The 24,221-nt window shown below is 42.5% G+C and overlaps 1 protein-coding gene across 1 annotated transcript in view; it reads left to right on the forward strand.

Moving 5' to 3' along the window:
* KCNS3 (potassium voltage-gated channel modifier subfamily S member 3) overlaps positions 1-8,291 on the forward strand; it is a 47,871-nt gene extending 39,580 nt beyond the window's left edge. The window contains exon 4 of the mRNA XM_048498964.1: positions 7,625-8,291. Within this exon, the coding sequence (XP_048354921.1) occupies positions 7,625-7,662 (38 nt within the window). The 3' untranslated portion in view covers positions 7,663-8,291. The remainder of the gene's footprint in view (positions 1-7,624) is intronic.
* Positions 8,292-24,221: the final 15,930 nt, after the last annotated feature.

The following is a 24,221-nucleotide window of genomic DNA, read 5'->3' on the forward strand; positions in this document are numbered from 1 at the left end:
AATCAACAATGTCCTCTATCACTTTAAATCACATTAGTTAGGGTTAAAGATAGGAACCGACATTCTGCCCATCTTTTTCCCTACCAAGATGTAAGGAGTCCTTGGGACTACATTTTAATGCAGAAACTATGCAGAGGGGAGAATTACCATCCCTCTTTTGCTCCCCATGTACCACATTAAAGGCCCCACAACTGTTTTTATGGTCAAATCATGGCAGGTGTTCTAGTCATAATAGAGATGTGAAGCTCTGGGGAAAAATGGGAAAATATGGGGGCTGGTACCCCTTTCCCCCCGAGACCCTATATTTAATTTTTCCAATGGAAAAATTGGAAATTTTAGGGAGTGATGAAGAAAAACCTCCTATGAAATATTTTCTCTTTTCAAATTAGCAAAATGCTTTTAAAGACAATGTGGGCATGTTGTGGACATTCACAACTGTTACATCCAAGATGCATTTCTGTACTTAAAAGATTAGCTGATTTTCTGTAGGGGAGTATGTAGGGCTGTCATTGGTTTTTTAGCTATTGCTTACCTTCTTATGTCCTTTGGACCTGACTTGTGGTTGATCTTTTCATCACTCCCTCAAATCACTGTGACACATATACCCACAGGTTGGGTAAAAATAAGTTTATTGCTCCATTTGAAGGAGGTAGAAAAAAAGATCAGAAGGAGGTGGGGCAGAAGCTTCACCAAAACCTCACAGAAAAAGAGACATTTTCATTGAGAGCTCTCTGTAACGAGAGGGCAAAAATTAAGGCACATGTGCTAAGATACCATTGTGTGCATCAGCTTGCAGTTTTCTCTCAAGTGTTGGGTACATTTGCTATTCTTCTTGTACAAAACTAACAGAGCAATCCACAGATGGGATGAGTGTGAATAGAGCCTGGAAGTGGTGTGAGGGTGCGGTGACATGGGTGCCACCTCTGTCAGTGTCAGGGGCAAATATGCCATTGTGGGGGTGTAGAGGAAGAGATAACTACTCTCCTTTCTGCGTAGGCCAGGACCTTGAGAAAACTCACAACTCGGAGACAGAAAATCCTTTAAAAATATTTTTGAAGGGTTTGTTGACTATAAAGTCCTTTTAATAAACCAAAAATACTGGCAAACAATCAGTCCACGAAGGGCCAGCAATGAAAAACCCAGACATAAAATACATCCTTGAAAAATACGGATGTTAAGTCCTTAAGCAAGCAATAAATCCTATACAAGCTCTAAGCATAAAAAGGACATAATTGCAAAGCAACTGTTGATAGCGGAACTAACAGATAAATGGAACTCATCCTGAAGAGGCAGTTATAGAAGACATCACCTAATCAGGAGTTGGCACCAATTAACCCAAACAGGTAGTATGACTCATCTCATTGGGTGCCAAACATATCCTTTGTTAGAGAACTTGATGCAGCTGGTCCATGATCTTCAATTAACTGTTGTTCAGTGTTAAGTGGGAAGCATCGGGAAAAAGCTAAGGCAAGCAATTTTCTGAGGACTGCTATGCCAAAACTCACAACCTTCATGACTTTGGCTGAGCTAATGTGACAATTCCTCTACATGGGGGTTCATACCAGTGGTGGTTTGCCATGTGGTTCTGCAGTGCCTGACCTCAGAACCTGCCACTGCACTGGTGCTCTTCTGTTGCAGGAGCCCATGCCACCACGGGGTATTCTGGGGGGTGGAGCTGACTTTTGTTGGCTTCTAAAAGGCTTTCAGCCTGGGAATGACCCTTCCGCTGGCTACTGACTTACACTCCAAAACGTGTGGCGTAGCCCATTGGGTGCTATGGTTGTTTTCAGGAGAGAGCAGGATGGTGTAGGGGTTAAGGGTGGTGGACTCCAATCTGGAGAAATGGGTTTGATTCCGCACTCCTCCACATGAACGGCAGACTCTAATCTAGGGGACTGGATTTGTTTCCCCACTGCTACACATGAAACCCACTGGGTGCCCTTGGACCAGTCACAGTTCTCTCTGAACTCTCTCAGCCCCACCTACCTCATAAGGTGTCCATTGTAGGGAGAGGAAGGGAAAGAAATTTGGTAGCTGATTTGAGACTCCTTACAGTTGAGAAAAGTGGGGTATAAATCCAGACTCTTCTTCTTTTTTGGGGGAAGGGGACAGGGATTTATCTGTAGTTTCTCTATTGTTACGGCCTTAACAGGGGTAGGGGTTTTATTAAAGGGATTCTCCACCAGCTGCTAAAAATATAACAGCACACATAGGATTTTAAAAGTAGCAAAGGGGAATGAGCTCTCACGTTGGCAGCGAGAGGGGCCAGGAGGAGATCTTTTAGACTGTATGATACGAGGAAGGAATTCTGACAATGGATATTCCACAGAGTAATGCAAGAGTCCAAATTGAATTTAAAAGTTTTATATAAATTTGTTTAAAAATACAAACACACAGTGAGACATAAGAGCGCATACATTCAAGTTCCTAAGATATAAAAAGGTTTTAAAGATAGATTGGATGATAGAAATGGAGGGGGGTTTTCAGGGAAATACGTTACCTAAATTCAGCTGAAGAAGATCTTGTAGAAGGCAAGGATTTCAAATGACCAGCATCTGAATCCAGGCGAAGGACGATATCGTGTCTCAAACTGACCAGACCAAGGGAGGTACAGGCTAGTAAGAGCACATGTGTTGGGGTGAGCTGAACTTTTATACCCTTTTCCCCAGGAAGAGGCGGGAACAAGTGAGTTTTAAGTTTCCTTTTTCTAAATTCTCTGGAATTTCCCATGCTGGGCTTGCTGGGTGAGCTAATTAGCGACTCTTCTATTGTTCTACACCTTGGGACAATGGGAGTCAATTGGTCCTAGATTATATCAGGAAGCACAGAATGGCTTTATGCAAAGTAACTCTTACAGTCTCTGCCTTCAGTATTCAGATTTAGCTGAGACATTTAGATCAGGATAAGGTGAGTGGTTTAGGAGTCATAACAAAGGTAGAGGAGATGCAGAGAAGCAACCCTTTGTTGCTAAAAGAGATAGTGAAATTCAGCAACTGATGCTAAAGTGGCTTTCCATATTCTTTGTTTTGCAAGGTGTGGTAATCAAGATCATGCCCACAAACAAAATGAGACCTCCAGGTTATGCTGGGGTAACTCATCCATTGATTTAATCTTGCAAACAGACCTTTTGCCTGGGGCCTGCTTTCAGCTTGGACACTCTGCTAACCACACAAAAATATGAGAGGTGGCTTCTGCCTATGTAGTTTAACAGGAAAATATTATGAAATAATATATATATATATTATAGGATTGGTCAGAGGGCTTACACTATCCTGCACCACCTGAAACCTCTCTGGAGGCAGCACCGAAGTGCAGCGGAAGCCCCGTTCCCTGCCCCCACAAATCTGCCTCCCTCCCCTGTGTACTGCGCTGCCTGACATTTATAACTTTTAAATTCCATAAACATGTCAAACATAGCAATTTTATATGCTAAGTCATAAACGTTTTATATTGCCAACGCATTAATTTTAGTTTCGGTTTGATAGGACCATAACTATAGCTTATATTTCAGTTCCCTTCAAAATTTGGGTCTTTTTGGTCTTTCCCTGACCAAAAAAAAAAAGCTTTTTTTCTGGAGCTTTAGAATTTCTGGAACTTTTATATCTCTAATCGCAGGATTTGAACGTCACATGTAGTTTGACATAGTTCTGCTATTTTCATCTCACTCATAGTTCTCTCAGGTGTAGTATTCCAACTGTCCTACTATCAAAACTGCTTCAGAAGGGAAGGTGGGCAGGCAGGCAGAATTAGTCTGAGTTTATTATATTGAGCATTAGTATAGAATATTCCTGGTTATTTTAAATCAAGGGTATGAAAGTGCTGTCAGAGAACTCTGTTTTCATTTTTATGTCATCTCATTGCAATATATATTTTACAACAACTACTCATATCTAATTCACCTCAATTTCATTTATGTTTCGAAGGAGCCGAGAGGCTAGGATGTATAGATAAAACGGTCATACTTTTTTAACGCTTCCATTTGTATGCACACGCACGCTCTTGGCTTCCTCTGAAGATAAAATTCATTATAATTATTGCCAGTGAATTTCACTTTACGTCTAGTAATTGCCAGTTTTTCCCCCAAGCTCCTTTTAAAAGAGCGGACAATGGAAAACTCAACAAGAGTCAGGCAGAGCTTGGCTGTGGATACACTTTGATTTCTTACTTAAATTCTTCCATTTAAATATTATGCAGTAGTTTCCTTTGAACTAAGTACTGCACTTTTCAGAAGCTGTGACCCTTAAGATTTGACCCATTCCCATACCCAGTGACCTGCTACTCAGCCATTAATTGGATGTAATTAGTATATGTATGTGCTGGGTTACACCCAGAAAGAGTTGGGCATGTATCATGGTACAAAGTGAATGATAATAAATGGGGATAATGGAGAATAAATGTATCTAAGGAGGCTGGACTTAAAGCAATGTATGGATTCTGTTGAGAAAACATCCATGAGGTTTTTATTTAGTTTATTTACTTAACCACAGAGAGCCGTTTAACAAAAAATCGAAAGGGTCAACTGTAACATTTGGGGGTTAAAAGAGGTCAGAAAAAGATCAAGACTAATGCTTGACGGATAAATAAATCCGTCAAGAATATATCTGGCATAAAGATTGATGCAGTCTGTGGCATTTTAAGAAGGTTGGGGTCACTTGAGGTACAGACTGTCCAGTGCTTTCCTCATTTTTTAGATGAAGAGGAATTTACTTGACATGCTGATATATGAGAGTCTGGAAATCGTACAAGATTTGGGGATAATGGGCCAACTTTGTCTTATGATAAAGTGGCTGTCAATAGTGGTAGAATGGTGGCTGGGAGGGAGAAGAAATCCTTCTTTCCAGGAATTTGCATTTTAGGTAGTAAACTTGCATCTGTGTGCATTAACTAGCAAGGAAGAAGAGTTGGTTTTTTATACCCCACTTTTCTCTACCAAAAAGAGTCTCAAAACGGCTTACAGTCGCTTTCCCTTCTCCCCGTCACTCCCCAGAGCAGACACTTTGTAAGGTAGGTGAGGCTGAGAGATGTGAGAGAACGGTGACTAGCCCAAGGTCACCCAGCAGGCTGCATGTGGAGTATCGGGGAATCTAATCTAGTTTTCCAGGTTAGATTCCACCACTCATGTGGAGGATCAGGGAATCAAACCTGGTTCTCCAGATTAGAGTCCACCTTTTAAAATGCATTCTCAGCATAGTCTGAAAAAAATATTGATGGAGACTCTACCATGTAAGGGGGTCATATCCATGTTTTAACCCCAACTGGATTAGTAACATCTGGAATACCTAAGGTGACCAGTTTGTCACCTTTGTAAGCTGGGACCCGGGCGGGCGGCCACACGTGGGCGCATGTACGCGCAGCCACAGGAGTGCACTGCCTTCTGGGGCGCTCCTGTTTCCCGCCCTGTGACAGGGCGGGAAACAGGAGCGCCCCAGAAGGCAGTGTGCTCCTGCGGCCGTGTGCGCGGGAGGCTGCCACACTGCCTTCTGGGGCGCACCTCAGAAGGCAGTGTGGCAGGCTTCAAAAAACCGGGACAGTTAAAAAAAACCACGGGACGCGGGACAAATTGTTTTAAAGCGGGACTGTCCCGCCAAAAGCGGGACGTCTGGTCACCATAGGAATACCACATCAGGATTTAGGGGAACTCTAGGACAACTCAGAGCCCATGCCCTTAAACTGGAAAAAGGACCAGGCACACTGAGAATTCTGGCATGCTGCCTTTGACTTTCTGAAAGAATGTTGTTTCTCTACGGTTTGGTGAGCCCTCTTCCAGTATGAAGGCCTTGGCAAATGCCTGTTCTTTCCACACTTTGGAGCAGGCCCTCCTACAACTTCAAAAATACTACATGGAGAGCTGGCGGGGAGGTGGGAGGATTTGGAATCTCAGTTAAATTACGCTAATTAGGCAGCATGTGTGTTCTCTTGTGTTTATGCTTGGAAGCATTCTTCGATGATTAAAAGGACACATAGGTCCATGGACACGTAGTTTAGAAACAGCTAAGAGCTTGCAAAATGAACTGTCTGAATTTGGGGGCAGTTTGTCCCCAGTTTTGAAGAATGTATTCCTACTTCCCTATGGCTGATTCCGCATGGGCCAAAAACAGCAGTGTGAAAACGGTGTGAAAATGGTATAAAAGGCTTTATACTGTTTTCACACTGCTGTTTTTGGCCCATGCAGAATCAGCCTATGTTTCAGGTCACTAGGTTGTGTACTGACTGAACTGTAGGCCTGTATTCATTCATGAACGCTCACTTCCTGGCTTGTTAAATGTGGCAATCTCTTTTCTTGGTATGATGCATGATGGTTCCTAGGCATGCAAACAAGTGTGAGATTGAAGCTTGGTAATATTATAATGCTTGATGAAATTCTGAAGGCTCTGATGGCTTCCTAAAGCAGAGGAAGAAAATGCCATTGTCAAATACAGTTTCTATGAGGAAAGAACGTTTGGAGAGGCCTTTCTCAGGTTCAAAGTTGCAGGTTTCCCTGTCTATAATCTCCCTCTTAGCTTTCTGACCCATGTTGGGAAACACTGTGGGAAACAATGCCATATATAAATAGCAAGTTCTAAAGAAATAAAACATTTTAAAAAAATCAAAGTTAAGAATGTCTGAACACTGGAACTTTTTCATGAACATTCTCCAGTCCACAGTGAATGCCATGTGCATGTATGGAGGATCTGATATGACCTATTTCCCCCTTCCATACTCACATTCGTATATTCAGTGCATAAAGCCCTTCACTGAATAGAAAGTCTTTGGGCATTCCACTGTTTCAGCCACACAATGTTGTCTGGTTACAACATAAGAGGATTGTGAACTGACTGCTGATTTCTTTTAATGGCTGCTTGCATGACCTTCACATGTATGGGCAAGGGGAAAGAAAAACAGGACTCTTTAAAGCTCTGTCAGGATCTTGATCCCATTAAGAACTGGATCATGTCCAATGTTATACTTTTTTTAATTTTATCATGGGAATTTTATGATGATGATGATTACATACACACATCTACTGGGAAATTACTTTAAAAATGCCAGCTCAGTGTTTAAAAATAGCAAGTTAGAAACACCAGGAAAGCAACGCTGATGTTTGATGGCTGAATTTCTCATGATGGTATTTTGATCATCATGTTGATTAGGAGGGAGAGGCTGAGCGGGAAGTGGGATTGCTAGTATTATGGGGAAATGTTGCATCATAGTGACATCATCATGACATCCCATGATTTCCACTGTGTCGAAAGTTCTTCAGAATTATTATTTATTCACAAAATCAAAAGAGAATGTAGACAGCAGAGCTGGTCCAAAGCAAAATCAAGCGTGGAAGTCACGTGACACCTTTCAAGAGGACCAACCAAAATGGCACAACACCGTGTCCACTGTTTTGTGTGACTTTGGTTTATCCTAATAAGACATAATTCACGTGTTTGCGTTTTTGAGTTTGTTCACAAGACGATAAAAGTTCTGGTAACCTCAAAAGCACCAGCATTCACAAAACAAAACAGATATGAATTACGTAACTTCCCATGACCATCCCAAGCAGTTGTTTCCTACTAGGTAATGAACCCATGTATGAGAGTTGACTTTGAAGACACCAAGCCTCGGCATTAAAAATATGTTTGTCTCCCTCATATAGAACGGGCATCTTTAGTCTCTTCGAAGACCCATCTGTGACCGGACCCGTAGTCTGCTGGTTACCTCTGGCACTAAGCACAGCTAAAAGCATCCACACATATTGAAAAGATGCTTCAGCATCCAGCTATTCAGAATGGTTAAAGGATCTCTCCCTTATGCAACCCCAGGGGAGATAACTGTGAGCAGTAAGTGGCAAAAAAAAATGAGGCAGTGCTGGCAGATGTTGCTAGAGCTTATTGTGCATTCGCTGTTACAGCTTCGCACCAACTCCTCCCTCCCCATTCCACCCAAAAAGAAGCCATACGTACCATTGATTGCCTCATTTTATACTTTTGGCCAGCAAGATGGTTTGTATAGAATCAGCTAAACCACATGACCTGATTTTCATGTTCCCCTCCCCCATGAATTGAAGCATCCGCTTTTGGGATTCAGCCTAACTTTGCCAAATGCTTCCTTGCCATGATTACCATCATTACGTTTGCCGCTGAATAAAAACGATGATAGCAATGTATTTGTGACCTCTTGTTAATACCGCCTGCTGTTCTTTCGCTTGTGGATTGTTAAAAATTTCAGTAACTGGGATACTTTCTCAGTGGGCCAACTGTGCAACCCTCTCCGCTAACCACTTCACAATAAGGCAGGCTACCTCAACACCAATAAAACTTTGACATTACCAATGATATTTTGTGAGTATGCATTCTTTGTAAATCATATCGTCTTATCATTTATATGTAAAATTGAACACTGGCTGGTTGCAGGAGTACAAGCTAATATATACATACATACATACATACATACATACATACATACACACATACATACATACATACATATGTTATATATATAAACTAGTTTGCCCAACTTAACAATGTGGTAATTAAAAATAAATATGTGCTTCAGTTGAAGAGGAAATCTAGTACCACATCATTTGTCTCCTAGCAGTGCTCTGTATATTTGGGGTTTTACCCACTTAGCTTCTGCTGCTACTCCAGCGGGAGAAGTAAGCGCTGCGGGGTCCCAGCAAGCTCCCCACTTGCAAGAGGCACATGCAACCACGTACAAGAGCGCAGCTCCCGACAAGCTTGCCGGCCTCTTGCACCACCTTGAAGTGGATAAGCGTCATTCCTGGCAGCTGAAGAAGACAGCACCTTTTGATGACCCCGCGCATGGAGCGCAGGAGCGCGGGGTCGGGAGGAACCCCGAGAGCATGGGCTTTCAGGAAAATGGGCCTTGCAGCTGAGGGGGGTCTGGCGATGGAAGCGGGCACGCAGCAGAAGGTGAGTGGGGAAAGCCCCTTTGTTTCTAAAGACCAGATTTGTTTAATTTAGGAACTAGACCCAGGATTAATCCAAAAAGAAGACTATGTTGTTTTTCAGGTGTACCATTAAGAAAAAGTGAGGGTTACCTTAAATTTGCTTACATGTTTCAGGTATGTACAGTATTAAAATATTTCTTACAAATATTGTTCAGGAAGGTCATTTTCTTCTCGGGAAGAAAAGAAGACATTCCTTCTCTCCCTCTCTTTCTCTCCCCCCACCCCCTCAATAACATTTGTGTGGATTGATGCAAAATGTGATATCACCACGTTGTGGAATTTTCAGCCCCCCATTTTACATCACTAGCTATCTCTGAGGATCGTGAAAGGATCTGTGTAAGTATGCCTACATCTTAACTGAAAGACTAATAGCCCATTTAGTTCAACAGCCTTTCTCCACTGTGGGCTCAGGAAGGCCAGTCTAGAACAAGGGTTCCTTGGGGAAAAGTGAGATTTGGCAGTAGCTATCCTAACAAGGGATTTTAGTATTTGCTGTTAAGTAACAGCCCTGTAGGGGTTTCAAAGAAAGAGGCCTATGCCTGTCCACAGTGAACCTAGATTTTTCCTAATGGCATGTCTTCCATTAAGCAAATTACTATGTACTGAAGCTCATGCATTGTAGGCCCCCTTCCCCAAGCACATGCATGGAATAATATGTGTTTTCAAACCACTTTCACAACTGTTTGCAAGTGGATTTTGCTATTCCGCACAGCTTCAAAGAGCACTGAAAGCAGTTTGAAACTGCATTATTCTGCATGTGCGGAATGAGCCTTAGATATGACGAGAAGACCGAACTAGCCTGAGTTATCCAGGGCAGGGTTGTATGGGTACATTGAGATCAAAACTAATTTGAAGTAATCAAGAAAAAAAATGTATTTTTTTCCATTGCAAGCTGTGTTGACCTTTCCAGCATTTTTAGCAAAAATAGTCATGGAGGATTCCAATTCAAAGTGCAGCCATTGCATGGGGGAGGGGGTTAAGCACCTCTTCCTGTGCTCTTTCACTGATCAGAACTGTACACCTGCAATGCTGTTAGCCCAGGAAGGGGTGGGGGCGGCAATATGTAAGTTTCTCTCTCTGCAAAGAAGGCTGGCTGCAATCCGGAAAAGAAACACCAAAGAACATCCGCAAGACGTTCAGTTTGTGTGTGTTTGCAAGTAAAATGGCCAAGAGGCATACTGCCAAAGATATGGCACCATATTTCAAGTCAGTACAAGAATGTGAATCTTCACTTCTGCTTCATGTGCATCTATGGCCATTCCCAAATTGATTAGAGTGGGGCTTTCTAAGGCAGCTCATATACTTCCATCTTCTCCCTCCTAGTGCCTGTTAGTGATGGATGAGGAGGAGGCACAAAATAATTTCCACAACGACAGGTGGATTTTATGAGGAGTTCATACATTCCCCCGTTTAACTGCTCTGTAGTAAATTGGCAAGGACTATTGGCTGAAGACCAGTGCACTTTATAATGCAATGTTCTACTGTTGTCAATATCTGAAGGATCTACCCCAAGACTTCTGGGAACATTAAAAAGAAGAAGAAAAGAAATCTATGTTTTCACGGTTGGCCGTTTAATAAACATGGACCTTGGTGAAAGATGCTGAGCCAGTTTTAGACTCTGCGACGTTCACAGTGTAATCCAAAGCACAGACCAGCAGCAATGGAGGTTGTAGATAAATTATAATTCCCCAAAAACGCCAAGCGCCCTAGAAGTTTTCAGCCCTAGTCTGAGTAGACAACATTGACGCTGATAGACAAATTATCTGACTCAATACAAAGCAGCTTTGTGTGTCTCTGTGCTTGGTTGGCTGGAAGTCCTCTGCTTGTTCTGGCCTCCTACTTTGTTCTCTTGTGTACACAGCAAATACCCTTATTGTTTAGTGTGAATCAGCCATTTGCAGTGTGCAGCAATATAATGATATTTCCAGAGACAGACTGTTCAAGGTGGTTAAACAAACAAACAAACCAAGTAAACAGTTTGCAATCGTTTGATGGAGCACTTAAATCCTGTTGTGCGAGAGGCTACGTTGTGTGAGAGAAGCGCAGTAGCTGACAGAATGTCAAGGCTGGAAGTTTCTATGGAAGTTTGTATTCAATAGGAAATCATGTCTCCACGTTTTCTTCCCTGAGGGACCTTATCATGAAAAGGTTAATTGCTTCAGTTTTGTTAAAAATCCGGTTCCAAGAATCATGCTGGTATAATAAAAATCCATTATTTTCATCATGGCCCCGGCGGCCACACTTGGAATAGGATATATTTAATGCTAATCCTGGAGATAGTCTTAATGCTTTTCATAAACACCCCAACTGAATACAAATTCAAAAGGCATCCCCTCAGAAGGAAAGAGCTGATAGGACATTGAACCTGGGGCTCCATGCTTATACTGATAGAAATTACTATTTAGAGACACACCCTTATATTTTACAGTGATAAGGAACTGGTAATTTGTCGATTGCTTTATGAACACACGGCTGTCATTTTTCTTGAATAAGGTTTAGAGATTACTGCAAAACATGTTTTAGTTGTTGCCTATATTAAAATTGTTTTAAGTCATTCCTCATTCTCTTGGACTAACCGTGGAACAAAATATATTACAAAGTTCAATGGAGAAATTCCTTGGATAGCCTTAGCTCTGCTGATCACTCTCAATTTCACCAACCCTAGATCAGAGGTGAAACTACCAGGGGACCAGGGTGTGTGCATTGCACCAGGAGCCCCTTTGAGGAGGGCGCAAAAATTTCAAGCTCGTTTGTGTTTTTTGGTATTTTTAGTGTTTTTTCAGTTTTTGGCATGCAGGGGGTACAGTTTTTAGGCTAGCAGTCCCAAAATTTCAGAGATTTTTTGGGAGACTCTCCTGATGATACCACCCAAGTCTGGTGAGGTTTGGCTTAGGGGGTCCAAAGCGATGGATTCCCAAAGGGGGTGCCCCATCCCCCATCGTTTCCAATGGGAGCTAATAGGAGATGGGGGCTATACCTTTGAACATCCAATACATTGGACCCCCTGAACCAAACTTCACCAAATCTGGGTGGTATCATCAGGAGAGTCTCCTAAAGATACCCTGAAATTTTGGTGCTGCTAGCTTAACAATTGCACCCCTGACAGCAGGCACCCTCCAAATTTCCCCAGATTCTCCTTTTAAATCCACCCCCTTGGGCATGGATTTAAGGGAGAATCTGAGGTCCCCAGATTAAACATTGAAAGTGATGTTGTTTCAGGGTGGGAGAGAATCCACCCCAAAACAACATCTCTTTCAATGTTGTTTTAACTGGGGACCCCAGATTCTCCCTTTAAGGTGGATTTAAAAGGAGAATCTGGGCTCCCTAGCTTAAACCCCATTGAAAGTGATGCTCTTTGGGGGTGGATTCCAGCATCACAGCGGCTGCCCATGGGGGGTGGGGCATAAAACAGATTTTGCACCGGGCTCCATTTTCCCTAGCTATGCCTTTGCCCTAGATGACTGAATTGAGGAAAAAACAGAGATGGAGCCATATCAGGGTAGCTGTAAACAACATGTCTTCCTGTTTCAGACTGTCATATACCTGTTTAAGTTAAATGTAAATAAGTTGAATAAATATGATAGGGCTTCTCCCAGTGGTGGGATTCAGCAGATTCGCACCACTTCGACAGAACCAGTTAACATGGTGCTTGTAAACAACCAGTTGTTAAATTATTTGAATCCTACCACTGGTTTTTCCCGTATATGGCAGCTTGAAATTTTAGCAAAGCAGCACAGATTTTAATCTGTGTATGTTTACATTCAAAAGAGCAAAGGCATACAAAAAACAGAGTCAAAACAGCATCTATGTCCCATGCTATCGTGTCAACAAAATTCAAGAGATGTTGGCAATCATATTTTATGCTGGGAAGTTCATATTTTTCCCCTTAGCCTGTTAAGAGTTTTTATTTCCACAGTAGCTTTATAGCAACATGGATCATAAGTAGTAAGCAAATAACATTTCTAAATGATTGATTATGAAACATGGCCACAGACAGGCGTTGCATGACCAGTTAATTGAAATTCCTGTTCTGAATTTGCACAAGGCCAACCAATGGTAAATAAGTGTGCAGCTGGCTTCTTTTACAATGTGTGCCTTTAACACGTAGCCTCAAGCCAATTTTACTGATTACTGATTCCTTATCAAGTTTCAGAGTTATTTTTTAAAATCACGTGTATTGTAAGGACGAGGCTGTGAAAGCCAAGGATGTGACCTGTTTTCTTACTGCTTTATTTAAAAAGAAGAATAAGAAGAGTTTGACTATTTGGGGCTGTTGACATTTTCACATAGAAGTGAAGGACTTCAATTGCTTTGAGTGGGAGACAATGTACAGCACTATGAAGAGGAACTAAATCTACCCCATGTGTGACATGTGGATCAAACAGGGAATCATGTGCCAATGGACGGCACAGCCTTTCTGTCCCTGTTGTGAAGGATGACAGGAGGGTCCTTGTGGGTTTAACATAGGTTACTAGTTAGAACTCTAAGCCCTGTTGGGAAGGGATGGGATATAAATAAAAGTATAAAATAAAAAAAATAAAAAACAGCTATGCAGAAGCTCTTAGTCTGGACTGCTCTAAGTCTCAGCTACAACTGCTTTTCCTGGGTCTCTTAACTTCACCCATTAATTTAAACACTTAAATTCTTAAAGGTATATCATCATAATCCCATGCCTTCACAATGTTGCCAGTTGCAGCTCTGTAAATAGACATAAGAATGATAAACTATAATCATCATCATCATCATCATCATCATCATCATCATCATCATCATCATCATCATCATCATCATCATCATCATCCAGTGCATGCTTCTCCTCTTCCACTGTTTGCTGTACTTGCAGTAAGCCCCTGCCTCCAGATCTCCGGGGAAGGCATAATCTATCTGCGTGGGTGTAAGGCATGGTGCATTGTCATAAGCTTCCGAGTTTTTCTATCCAATGCTTCCAACTCAGCCTGTGTCCAGTTGATGATTCTCGCAGTGTACCTGATGACGGGTATGGCCCAGGTGTTGATGGCCTTGATGGTATTCCCGCTGCTTAATTTAAATTTCAAAATTTTCCTGACCCTCTGGGGGTACTCTCTGCTGCTGACAACAGTCTTCACTTGCCTGTGCTTGATGTTATCCAGCTGCAAAATGCCCAGGTATTTATAAGCTGCCTCTTGCACTTGATGAGTTGGCCATCAGGCATTTCAATCCCATCACTCTCGGTGATCTTGCCCCTCTTTATTGCCACAGTAGCACACTTTTACAGGCCAAACTCCATCGAAATGTCTGTGCTGAATATTTGGACTGTGTTTACTAGTGACTGGATTTCTGTGTCTGATTTCCCATACAGCTTCCAATCATCCATGTACAGCAAATGTGAGATTTTTTCTGAGTCTTTGGCCATTTGATAGCCCAACTTTGTTTTCTTTAAAATTACTGTTAGTGGGATCATGGCAGTGATAAACAGTAAAGGTGATAGTGAATCACCTTGGAAAATTCCTTGCTTAATGTTGGACCTATTTCAAAGTTTTCAGCTTTCTCGACTGTCAGTTCAGTTTTCTTCCACTGTGGTCTCCATCGGCTTTTTTTCAGTGAATACGCGAGATGTTTCTTGCTGATGCCAATTGTTTCCAAGCATTTCCATGATCCAACTATGGGGCAGTGGGTCAAATGCAGCTTCTTGTAATCAATCCAGACCATATGCAAATTCGTTCTTCGATTCTTGCAGTTCTCCATTATCATTTATCAGGAGTTGATCTTTTGTACCCCTGCTCCTTCTTTTGTTCCCTTTTTGCTCCACTGGCAGGATGCTATTTGCTTTCAAGTAGTCCATGATGTTATCTGCTATTATGCCAGTGAGCAGTTTGAGCATTGTGGGTAAACATGTTATTGGCCTGTAGTTTCCAGGTGTTGCTCCTTTGGCTGGATCTTTCTGAATCAAGTAAAGCTGGCACAACAAAACACTGCACAGCCAATTTCTGGAGAAAATCAAAGACAAGGTGGATAACGAAAAGACCTGGCTGTGGTTAACAACTGGAACTCTGAAAAAGGAAACTGAATCCCTGATTTCAGCCGCCCAAGAGCAAGCCATCAGAACAAATTCAATCAAGGCCAAAATCGAAAAATCCTCAGATGATGCAAAATGCAGATTGTGCAAAGAAGCTGACGAAACTGTAGATCATGTCTTCAGCTGCTGCAAAAAGATTGCCCAGACTGAGTACAAACAGAGACACAACTCAGTGGCCAAGATGATCCACTGGAATGTATGCAAGAATTACAACATAAGAATAGCTAAGAACTGGTGGGAACATTGTCCAGAGAAAGTAATGGAAAATGAGAAGGTCAAGATCCTGTGGGACTTTCGAATCTGAATGGACAAAGTATTGAAACACAATACATCAGAAATCACCATGATCGAGGACAAGAAAGTGACCATCATTGACATAGCAGTCCCCAGTGACAGCAGGGTCATTGATGGACAAAGAACACGAGAAGCTCACTAGATACCGTGATTTGAAAATCGTGCTTCAGTGACTATGGCACAAACCAGCTGAAGGTCGTCTCCAGTGGTAATCAGCACGCTTGGGCTGAAGTAATCCCAAAAAAAAAACACTAGGGCAGCACTTGAAACATCTTAGAATTGACAAAATTAACATCTGTCAAATTCAGAAGGCAGCCCTGCTGGGATCCGCATCTAGGCCTACTAACGCCGAAATTACATTACAACTTCCCCTATGGAGCCTCTGGGTGAGGAGCTTCCAAATTGTAATGAAGGCCAACAGCCAGCTAAAGATTTGGCAGCTGTGAAATCTACAACAACAACAACAACAACAACAATAATAATGCCGATACATTACAACTTCCTAGGCCTCTGGGTGAGGCTCGAATTGTAATGAAAGCCAACAACCAGCTAAAGATCTGGCAGCTGTGAAATCTACAATAATAATAATGATAATAATAATAATAATAATAATAATAGTAGTAGTAGTAATAGTAATAATAGTAATAATAGTAATAATAATAATAAACAGCATCAGTAGTAGCATTTACTTCTTTTACAGCTTCCCTTTCTCACTGAGGCTCAAGGTGGACCATACAGTTAAAAACAAAGCAATCTGAGCAGTATAAGGTGTACAACCAACAACCCACTAAAATTGGTTTACAAAATTAGAAAACTGCATTAAAGTAGTATTATTGATATATTATATTCAATACTAATGTATAATGCAATGTATATTACTCCTCGGTGTAATGCATACTGCAATGATGCAGCAAACTGGAGTACAAATGTCTAGAAACTGTGCAATTCCAATCAGAAATGGAAGCAAACCCACCAGGTAAATGTCGCCGTCATTCAGAGTGACACTTTATAAAAACATCCATAAATCTTGACATCCAGGAGTGTCATTTTGGTAACCAGGGGTGGACTGGGTATTTAGACTACTGGGGAAAATCCTGGTAGGCCAAGAGGTTGCCAACCCATCCCCTGGTGATGGGGTAAGAGATGTGCAGCCTTGCTAAGCCCTCTGTGGCAAAAGGGGTGACTGGTCAAGCTCTGCCTCCTCCCACTCTCTCCTTTGGGGGTAGAGGTAAGAGAAGCAGGGGCAGTGGTTTTTTCACAGGCCATTTCCTCTCCCAGTGTGCTCCTGATAGCACCCAATATCAGCTCAAACAATGTACCTGTCTTCATGTAGGTAATTCACGTGTTCAGTTAATGGATACTACACTCCGGTTTGCTCACCACATGAGATTTCTACATAATCAATGTATATTTGCCAAGATGTTACATCTGCAAACTGACTCTGTTGAAAAGCATGGTGATTGAGATGTAGTGATAGAAAATGAAAACTCTCTCAGTGGTGTTACATCTGTGATACACCATTCAGACATACAGGTCATTAACTAGTGCTCTAGTCCAAGTGATGAGTGCACTGTTGTAAATCAGCCTTAGATCTTTGGCTGCTGAAGATGTGGATTGTCTCCACTGTGGATATGTGATAATCCACTCTGTGGTATTAGATAAATGATGACCCTTTCACACACTCAAGTTAGTACAGAATGTTGCCATCTTCCAATAATGAAAATTCACCTCCAACTGTGGAGAAAAGAAGGATTGAGAGATCAGGCCTTGGGTATTTTATGAATGTATGTATGTATCATCCATCTATCCATCTATCCATCTATCCATCAATCCTCAATCCTCCATCCTCAATCCTCCATCCATCCATCCATCCATCCATCCATCCATCCATCCATCCATCCATCCATCCATCCATCCATCCATCCATCCATCCATCCATCCATCCATCCATCCATCCATCCATCCATCCATCCATCCATCCATCCATCCATCCATCCATCCTCCATCCATCCATCCATCCATCTTCTATCTTCTATCCATCATCTGTCCGTCCGTCCGTCCGTCTGTCTATCTATCATATTTATTTTATTTATATATTTTATTTATTTATTTCCCTCCCTTCCCAATAGGGCTCAGGGCTACATGTATGAATCAGTCCGCTAGGTTAAGTGGCATATTTCTATGTAGAGAATAAGGTTGGCCTTTATTTTAAAGATTTATGGAACTCTCCTGATTATCCACAAGTTAATGTTGTGCAGCCAAATGAAAGTGCTTTCAAAATTACAATGGATCAGCTGTTACAAATCATGACTGGAACATGCTTTCAATCACTGGCCTTTCCTGATCCTCTTTTCCCAGGAATGGGAGTGATACCTTATGATCTCTGAAGAGCCGACATCACCAAAGCCTTACAGACAAAATGCTATGCAGATGTGAGGGCTGCATTGAAGGGGAACCTGCCAAAATCACTCCCTCTTCGGTCTTCCAGTTTTTCAGCAGTCATAGGAGACTGTTGCTGACAAGAGGAAACAAGGAAGATCTGGATCCATGAGTTCCATATTGTATTTGTACTTTGTAAAATCCAACACAATAAATTATGGCTGCTGTGTGGTTTCCGGGCTGTATGGCCGTGTTCTAGCAGCATTCTCTCCTGACGTTTCGCCTGCATCTGTGGCTGACATCTTCATCTTCATCCTCTGAAGATGCCAGCCAGAGATGCAGGCAAAACGTCAGGAGAGAATGCTGCTAGAATACGGCCATACAGCCCGGAAACCACACAGCACCCAAATGATTCCGGCTGAGAAAGCCTTCGACAATACAATAAATTATGCTTGTCAGAGAGAGAGAGAGAGAGAGAGAGAGAGAGAGAGAGAGAGAGAATTTTCCAGTAGCGACAACCCTGTCAGTTGCTGTCTTGCTGTCTGAAAAATGAAAGCCCATTGCCCAAGTCTTCCCAAGTGAAGTGAGCACAGTCACAAAAACATCCAGTAAACCCTATGTAGATGGGAAATCACAGTCATTTCCATGATATTTTATACTTCTCTTTCTTACACAAGCACAGCATGACTTTATCTGCCTATATTTTGTTTTCTTCTTCCCGTTTTTCTCTTGAAAAAAGAAATGCATCATGTTCCTTGTGGAGAGATTTATAATCTTCTCTCCTGTCTGTATTTATGCCACTGGCTATATTTCACCAACTGGAACACCTCAGAATTCAGAAGCTTTAAGCTTCTCTAGGAATGAAATTTATTTATCTGTCTGCAGAATGAATAGGTGTGAGCCAGAAGCCATAACGATAAGATATTGCTGACTCTTGAGGGAAATCTGATCCACAGAATCCCTTGAATGGAATTAAGGATGTGTTTCTGGAATTATATCATACACATTAATATGTTAAAGAAAGGCCACCAGGAAAAAGGCTGTGAGATGGGTCAGTGGCTAGCTAGTAGAGCATTTACTTGGTGTGCAGAAGGTCTCAGGTTCAAACTCTCTTAAAAAGTCTCAGGTAGCAGGTAATGTGAAAGACCTCCCCTTGAGAACCTGGAGGGCCATTGCAACTCTGAGTACACAATGCTGGCTTTGATGGATCACAGGTCTGATTTACCGTAAGGCCGCTTCATGTGGTTCCATGTGAAAAATCCAAACATCAAGAATGAAGCCATCAGAAAAAGGAAGCTTGATGTAAATTTCTAGATACTGTGAGAGAGAAAGCAATAGCAGGAACAGAACATCAAAGGCTTAACATGTTAGAGAATTTATTTAAATCACTGTTTAGGGGGTTTTGACACAGTAGGCCTGAACAGGGAGGGGGAACTGTGCCCGCGGCATGAGCTGTCTGTGCGTCCCCTCCCATCCCCGCTCTGCCCAGAAATGCCCCCAAAACGACCCACCCCCAAAACACCTCTGGCCCACCCCTGACATGTGACGGCAATGGTGGCGCCTGGAACAAGTTGCCTTGGGTGTACCCATTGCCACTACGCGTCTGGGCCTGAAAGTTTGCTTTTAGATTTTTGTGTAAACCTGAGGCATTTTTCATGGTCTTACCTAACATTGTTTTCAGCCTTGAAGGATAACTTATGAAGAAATGACCTTTTGCCTACACTAAACCCCAGAATCAATGAAACAAAGTTTGCTACAATTATTCTTCAGGATGCTCAGAGGTATCTTACACCTTGCATCCATTCATTCAGAGATCACTAACCAAAAGATTTAGAAGAAGAAGAAGAAGAAGAAGAAGAAGAAGAAGAAGAAGAAGAAGAAGAAGAAGAAGAAGAAGAAGAAGAAGAAGAAGAAGAAGAGTTGGATTTATACCCACTCTTTCTCTCCTGTAGGAGACCCAAAGGGGCTTACAAACTCCTTTCCCTTCCCCCCTCACAACAAACATCCTGTGAGGTGGGTGGGGCTGAGAGAGCTCCAAAAAGCTGTGACTAGCCCAAGATCACCTAGCTGGCATTTGTTGGAATGCACAGGCTAATTTGAATTTCCCAGATAAGCCTCCACAGCTCAGGCAGCAGAGCGGGGAATCAAACCCGGTTCCTCCAGATTAGAATGCGCCTGCTCTTAACCACTATGCCATATGATTTAGCAGTCATATGTTTTCCAACATCTAAGGTCACCAACTTTCAGGAGGGGACTGGAGTTCTCCCAGAATTATGACTGATCGCCAGACAACAGAGATCAGTTCCCTCTAGAGCAAATGGCTGATTTGGACTGTATGACATTATACCCCACTGAGATCTTCAAACCCAGCCCCTCCGGGCTTCATCGCCAAATCTCTAGGAATTCTCCAATCTGGAATTGGCAGACCCAGCTTCAGTATGTTTAACATCAGACTCTGAAATGGGGGTGGGGGTATAGAATGTTCAGCAGTTATACAAAATCTGAGCATTGCCCTTTGCAGGCAATGTGGCAACTGTGCATAGATGCAATTGGCAGGCTCCTGGACACACAATTGTGTAGTGCACTCTTGGGAATGCACTACTGCAAAGCCGGTTATTTGTTTACAAATATTTAGATCACATACTTGAATGATACACAGAATTCTTTCAGTACGTCCTTTAATTAAATCATATGGCATGTGGACTGGAATATGCTTCCAATCTGTAAAGCATCGAAAAGGAGGCAAATATTCAGTATTTTAACAAAGTCACCAAGGAAATGAATTGCTGTACATTTGCATCAATAGTGGAAGTATTTTTAATCGGTGGCGTAGAGACTGAATATTTACTTACATAATGAAACTAGGCAGGGATTGACGTTTGGAATGCTGATGGATGAATTAAATATCCTTGGATAAGTGCAGTTCATTTAAACGCAATCCTTCATTTAGCCATGGAAGGGTTTTTCTCGATTTTAAACAAATTATCCATTTGCATACAGTGCAATCTAAAATCATATAGATTACAATTCATTTCCATCCCTAGAGGAAGCAGACACCGTTTCATGACATCCATGCCAAACGAAGCTGCTGTTTACTAGGACAGAATACTTGGTTGTTCATCTTGAAATCACACTGACATAGGCCCTTTCCGCACGGGCCATTTACAGTGGCCCAGGGACGGCAAAAATGCCGTCCCTGGGCAGCTGTTCACACAGGCGCTGCTGGAGCGCAGCAGCGCCGTCCTGGCCGCCCAGGAGCAGCGTGAAGCCGCTCCTAATAACCTTGCTCGTCCCCTGGGAAGACGGCACTTTCCCCCGTCCCCTCCACTCACCTTGTCCTCCAGCGTGCTCTGGAGGCTGTCAGGGACCCGCCCACGCTGCCCTCCAACCTCCAGGGGTGGGGAGGGGCGAGTGAAGCGGCGTGGCCTCAGGCGGCAACTGGAGAAGCGAAAAATGAGTGAGAGAAAGGCAAAGAAGCGACTCCGTGCAAAGCCAGCCACCTCTTCTGCGCCAGCTTCTGCGGGGAGCCGACCCGCTTGCGCTCCCATCTGAATGGCCCCCACCCCTCCACCAGCATAGACTTGGTGGAAGCCAAACTCCTGTGCAGAAAGAGCCATAGTATGACTTCTTTGCACACAGTTCTGCATGGAAATTGCACAAAAGGGCACCATTTCATTAATTTATTAAATGAATTTATATGCTACCTTTCTCCCTAATGGGGAACCAAAGTGGCTGTCCTCCATTTTATCTTCACATCAATCCTGTGAGGTAGGTTAGGCTGAGATAGATTGGCTGGGCCACCTAGCAAGATTCCATGGTATGAGTGGGGATTTAAACCTGGGTCTTCCAGCCACTCTGAACCACTATACCACATGGATTACCTGTGCACTGCAGAGATAAAAATATGGTTTGTGAGTGGGTATGAAATGTTGGCTTGGTCCAGTTAAAATCAAGTGTTTGAAAGCAGTAGAAGAAGAGTTGGTTTTTTTATCCCTCTTTTCTCAACTGTAAGGAGTCTCAAAGCAGCTTACAAACTACTTCCCTTCCTCTCCCTTGTGAGGTAGGTGAGGATGAGAGAGTTCTGAGAAAACTGTGACTAGCCCAAGGTCACCCAGCAGGCTTCATGTGAAGGAGCAGGGAAACAAATCCAGTTCTCCAGATTAGAGTCTACCACTCATGTGGAAGAATGGGGAATCAAACCTGGTTCTCCAGATTAGAGTCCACCACTCTTAACCACTACACCACTTCATTTTAAAAAATAAATCCTTTGAAGATGACCTGAGAAACCCCCCTCATAGGATATTCTTTATGACTTCACTAGCAGCTGATTATCTCTCATCCCTTTTCTTTCCTTAATACTGTTATTCGGGGATAATTGTTTTTCAGGATCGTCACAGGGAAGCTGGATAAAATAATGTTAAATATTGCCTGATTCAGGTATTTGGACTTAACTGAGCTGTGCATTGAGCTCTTTTCTTTCTTTCTTTCTTTCTTTCTTTCTTTCTTTCTTTCTTTCTTTCTTTCTTTCTTTCTTTCTTTCTTTCTTTCTTTCTTTCTTTCTTTCTTTCTTTCTTTCTTTCTTTCCTTCCTTCCTTCCTTCCTTCTTTATTTCTTTATTTCCTTCCTTCCTTCCTTCCTTCTAACTTCCTTCCATTAAAGAGCAGCAGTGGTGTAGGAGGGTTAAGAATGATATCTATCTGGAGAACCGGGTTTGATTCCCAGCTCTGCGCCTATAGCTATTGAGCTCTGGGGGAATTCAGATTAACTGAATTCCCACCTGCCAGCTGGATGACCTTGGGCTAGTCAAAGCTTCTCGGAGCTCTCTCAGCCCCACCTACCTCACAGGGTGTTTGTTGTGAGGGTGGAAGGGCAAGGAGATTGTAAGCCCCTTTGAGTCTCCTGCAGGAAAGAAAGGGGGGATATAAATCCAAACTCCTCCTCCTCCTCCTCCTCCTCCTCCTCCTCTTCTTCTTCTTCTTCTTCTTCTTCTTCTTCTTCTTCTTCTTCTTCTTCTTCTTCTTCTTCCTTCCTTCCTTCCTTCCTTCCTTCCTTCCTTCCTTCCTTCCTTCCTTCCTTCCTTCCTTCCTTCCTTCCTTCCTTCCTTCCTTCCTTCCTGTTAACACATTAGGGTAGCTCGGCACCCCCAATCGACCCCACTCAGACTCCATGTCCCTACAGTGGAGGCTGTGCTTGGGCAGTGGGGTCAGGGGGCATACACAATTTTAGCGTTTGCCCTGGGTGCCATATTCTGTAGCTAAGCCCCTGTTCCGCCTGGCCCCTGGTGGTGATGCCAGGGCTGCAATGCCATTTTAAACTTCTGCTCTCAGTCTATTGACGTCTGAGAAGGATGGAATCTATTCAGGGCTGCAGTGTTAGTTTCTCTCTGAAGCTGGTATGTCCTGTAAGTGCTTGATTTTGAGTGAACACTGCCTTAAATGAACAATAAGCAAGTGCTGATTTTTTGGCAAGAAGCAGGACTTCAGAGTAAAACACGTCTTCTGAAACATGCCTTAAGGTCAATGTAATCCTTTTGGATTAATTTAAATTGAACATGTTCTTGCAGAGCCATAAGTAATATGCACCAGACAGGCCTCAAAAAATCTGGCAGGCTAATCAAAAGCCAATTTTAAATCTATTGCCAACTCTTTTTTCTTGTTGACTTCAGTGAGAATTTACATCTCCCAAAATCCAATTCTAGTCCATCAGGCCTTTTACAAAAAAAGAAGACATATCTTTCAGAGATCCAAGCAGTCTTACTGGCAGATGCAACTTGCTGGTTTGGAAATGAGTGTTTTTCATTCCAGATGCAGTGTTTGATCTTTCTTGCCTATTCCATTTAATTTTGGATCCTTTGGTAGGAGTTTTGAAAACAAGCCTCATGCTTTCCAACCCGTCTAAAAAGTAACTCCCCACACCTGCAGAATCCCTGAAATATTGATGCCAAAGAAGCAAGTCTTGGTCATGATTTGTCAAACCTAGATGCCTGCAAAAGACCCTTATTCTGATCTGCAGAAATACCTTTCTACCATTCTAAATGGTGGTACTTGGACTGAGAGAGATTTAATGGGTTACCTTTCCTAAGAGCAAAATGTTCATTAAATCAAAACTGCTATCCTCCCGACCCATAGAGATGGGGGTGGGGGTGGATCCCAACCTTTCCTCCCAAACAAATTCACTTAGACATGCACTTAAGAGGTGATTTATAGGCTAACCTGGGGCAGTCTAATAAGTCTTTGGAGCTACCCTACATGTGGCAGAAGGAAACTACTGTGACTGCATTTCTGGTGTCCAAAAGTGCTGGGCATGCATGGAACATGTAGCTGAAGTCAAAGGAAGGCAAAGATGTTTAGAGTAGCCCATGCCACCACACAATGTCATCTACTTCATATATTTTTCATCAGGAAAAGATTAGGAAAAGAGTTTAAAATGAGATTACAGTTGATACAAAGTTGAAACCAATTTTTTTCCACTGGAGGGCACTTCTAACAGTGGAACAGAACTTTCCTGCCACAGTGTAGTAGTTAAGAGCAGGTGTACAATAATCTGGAGAACTGG

This window comes from Sphaerodactylus townsendi, linkage group LG01, assembly GCF_021028975.2.
Source record: "Sphaerodactylus townsendi isolate TG3544 linkage group LG01, MPM_Stown_v2.3, whole genome shotgun sequence".
In the NCBI taxonomy this organism is placed as follows: domain Eukaryota; kingdom Metazoa; phylum Chordata; class Lepidosauria; order Squamata; family Sphaerodactylidae; genus Sphaerodactylus; species Sphaerodactylus townsendi.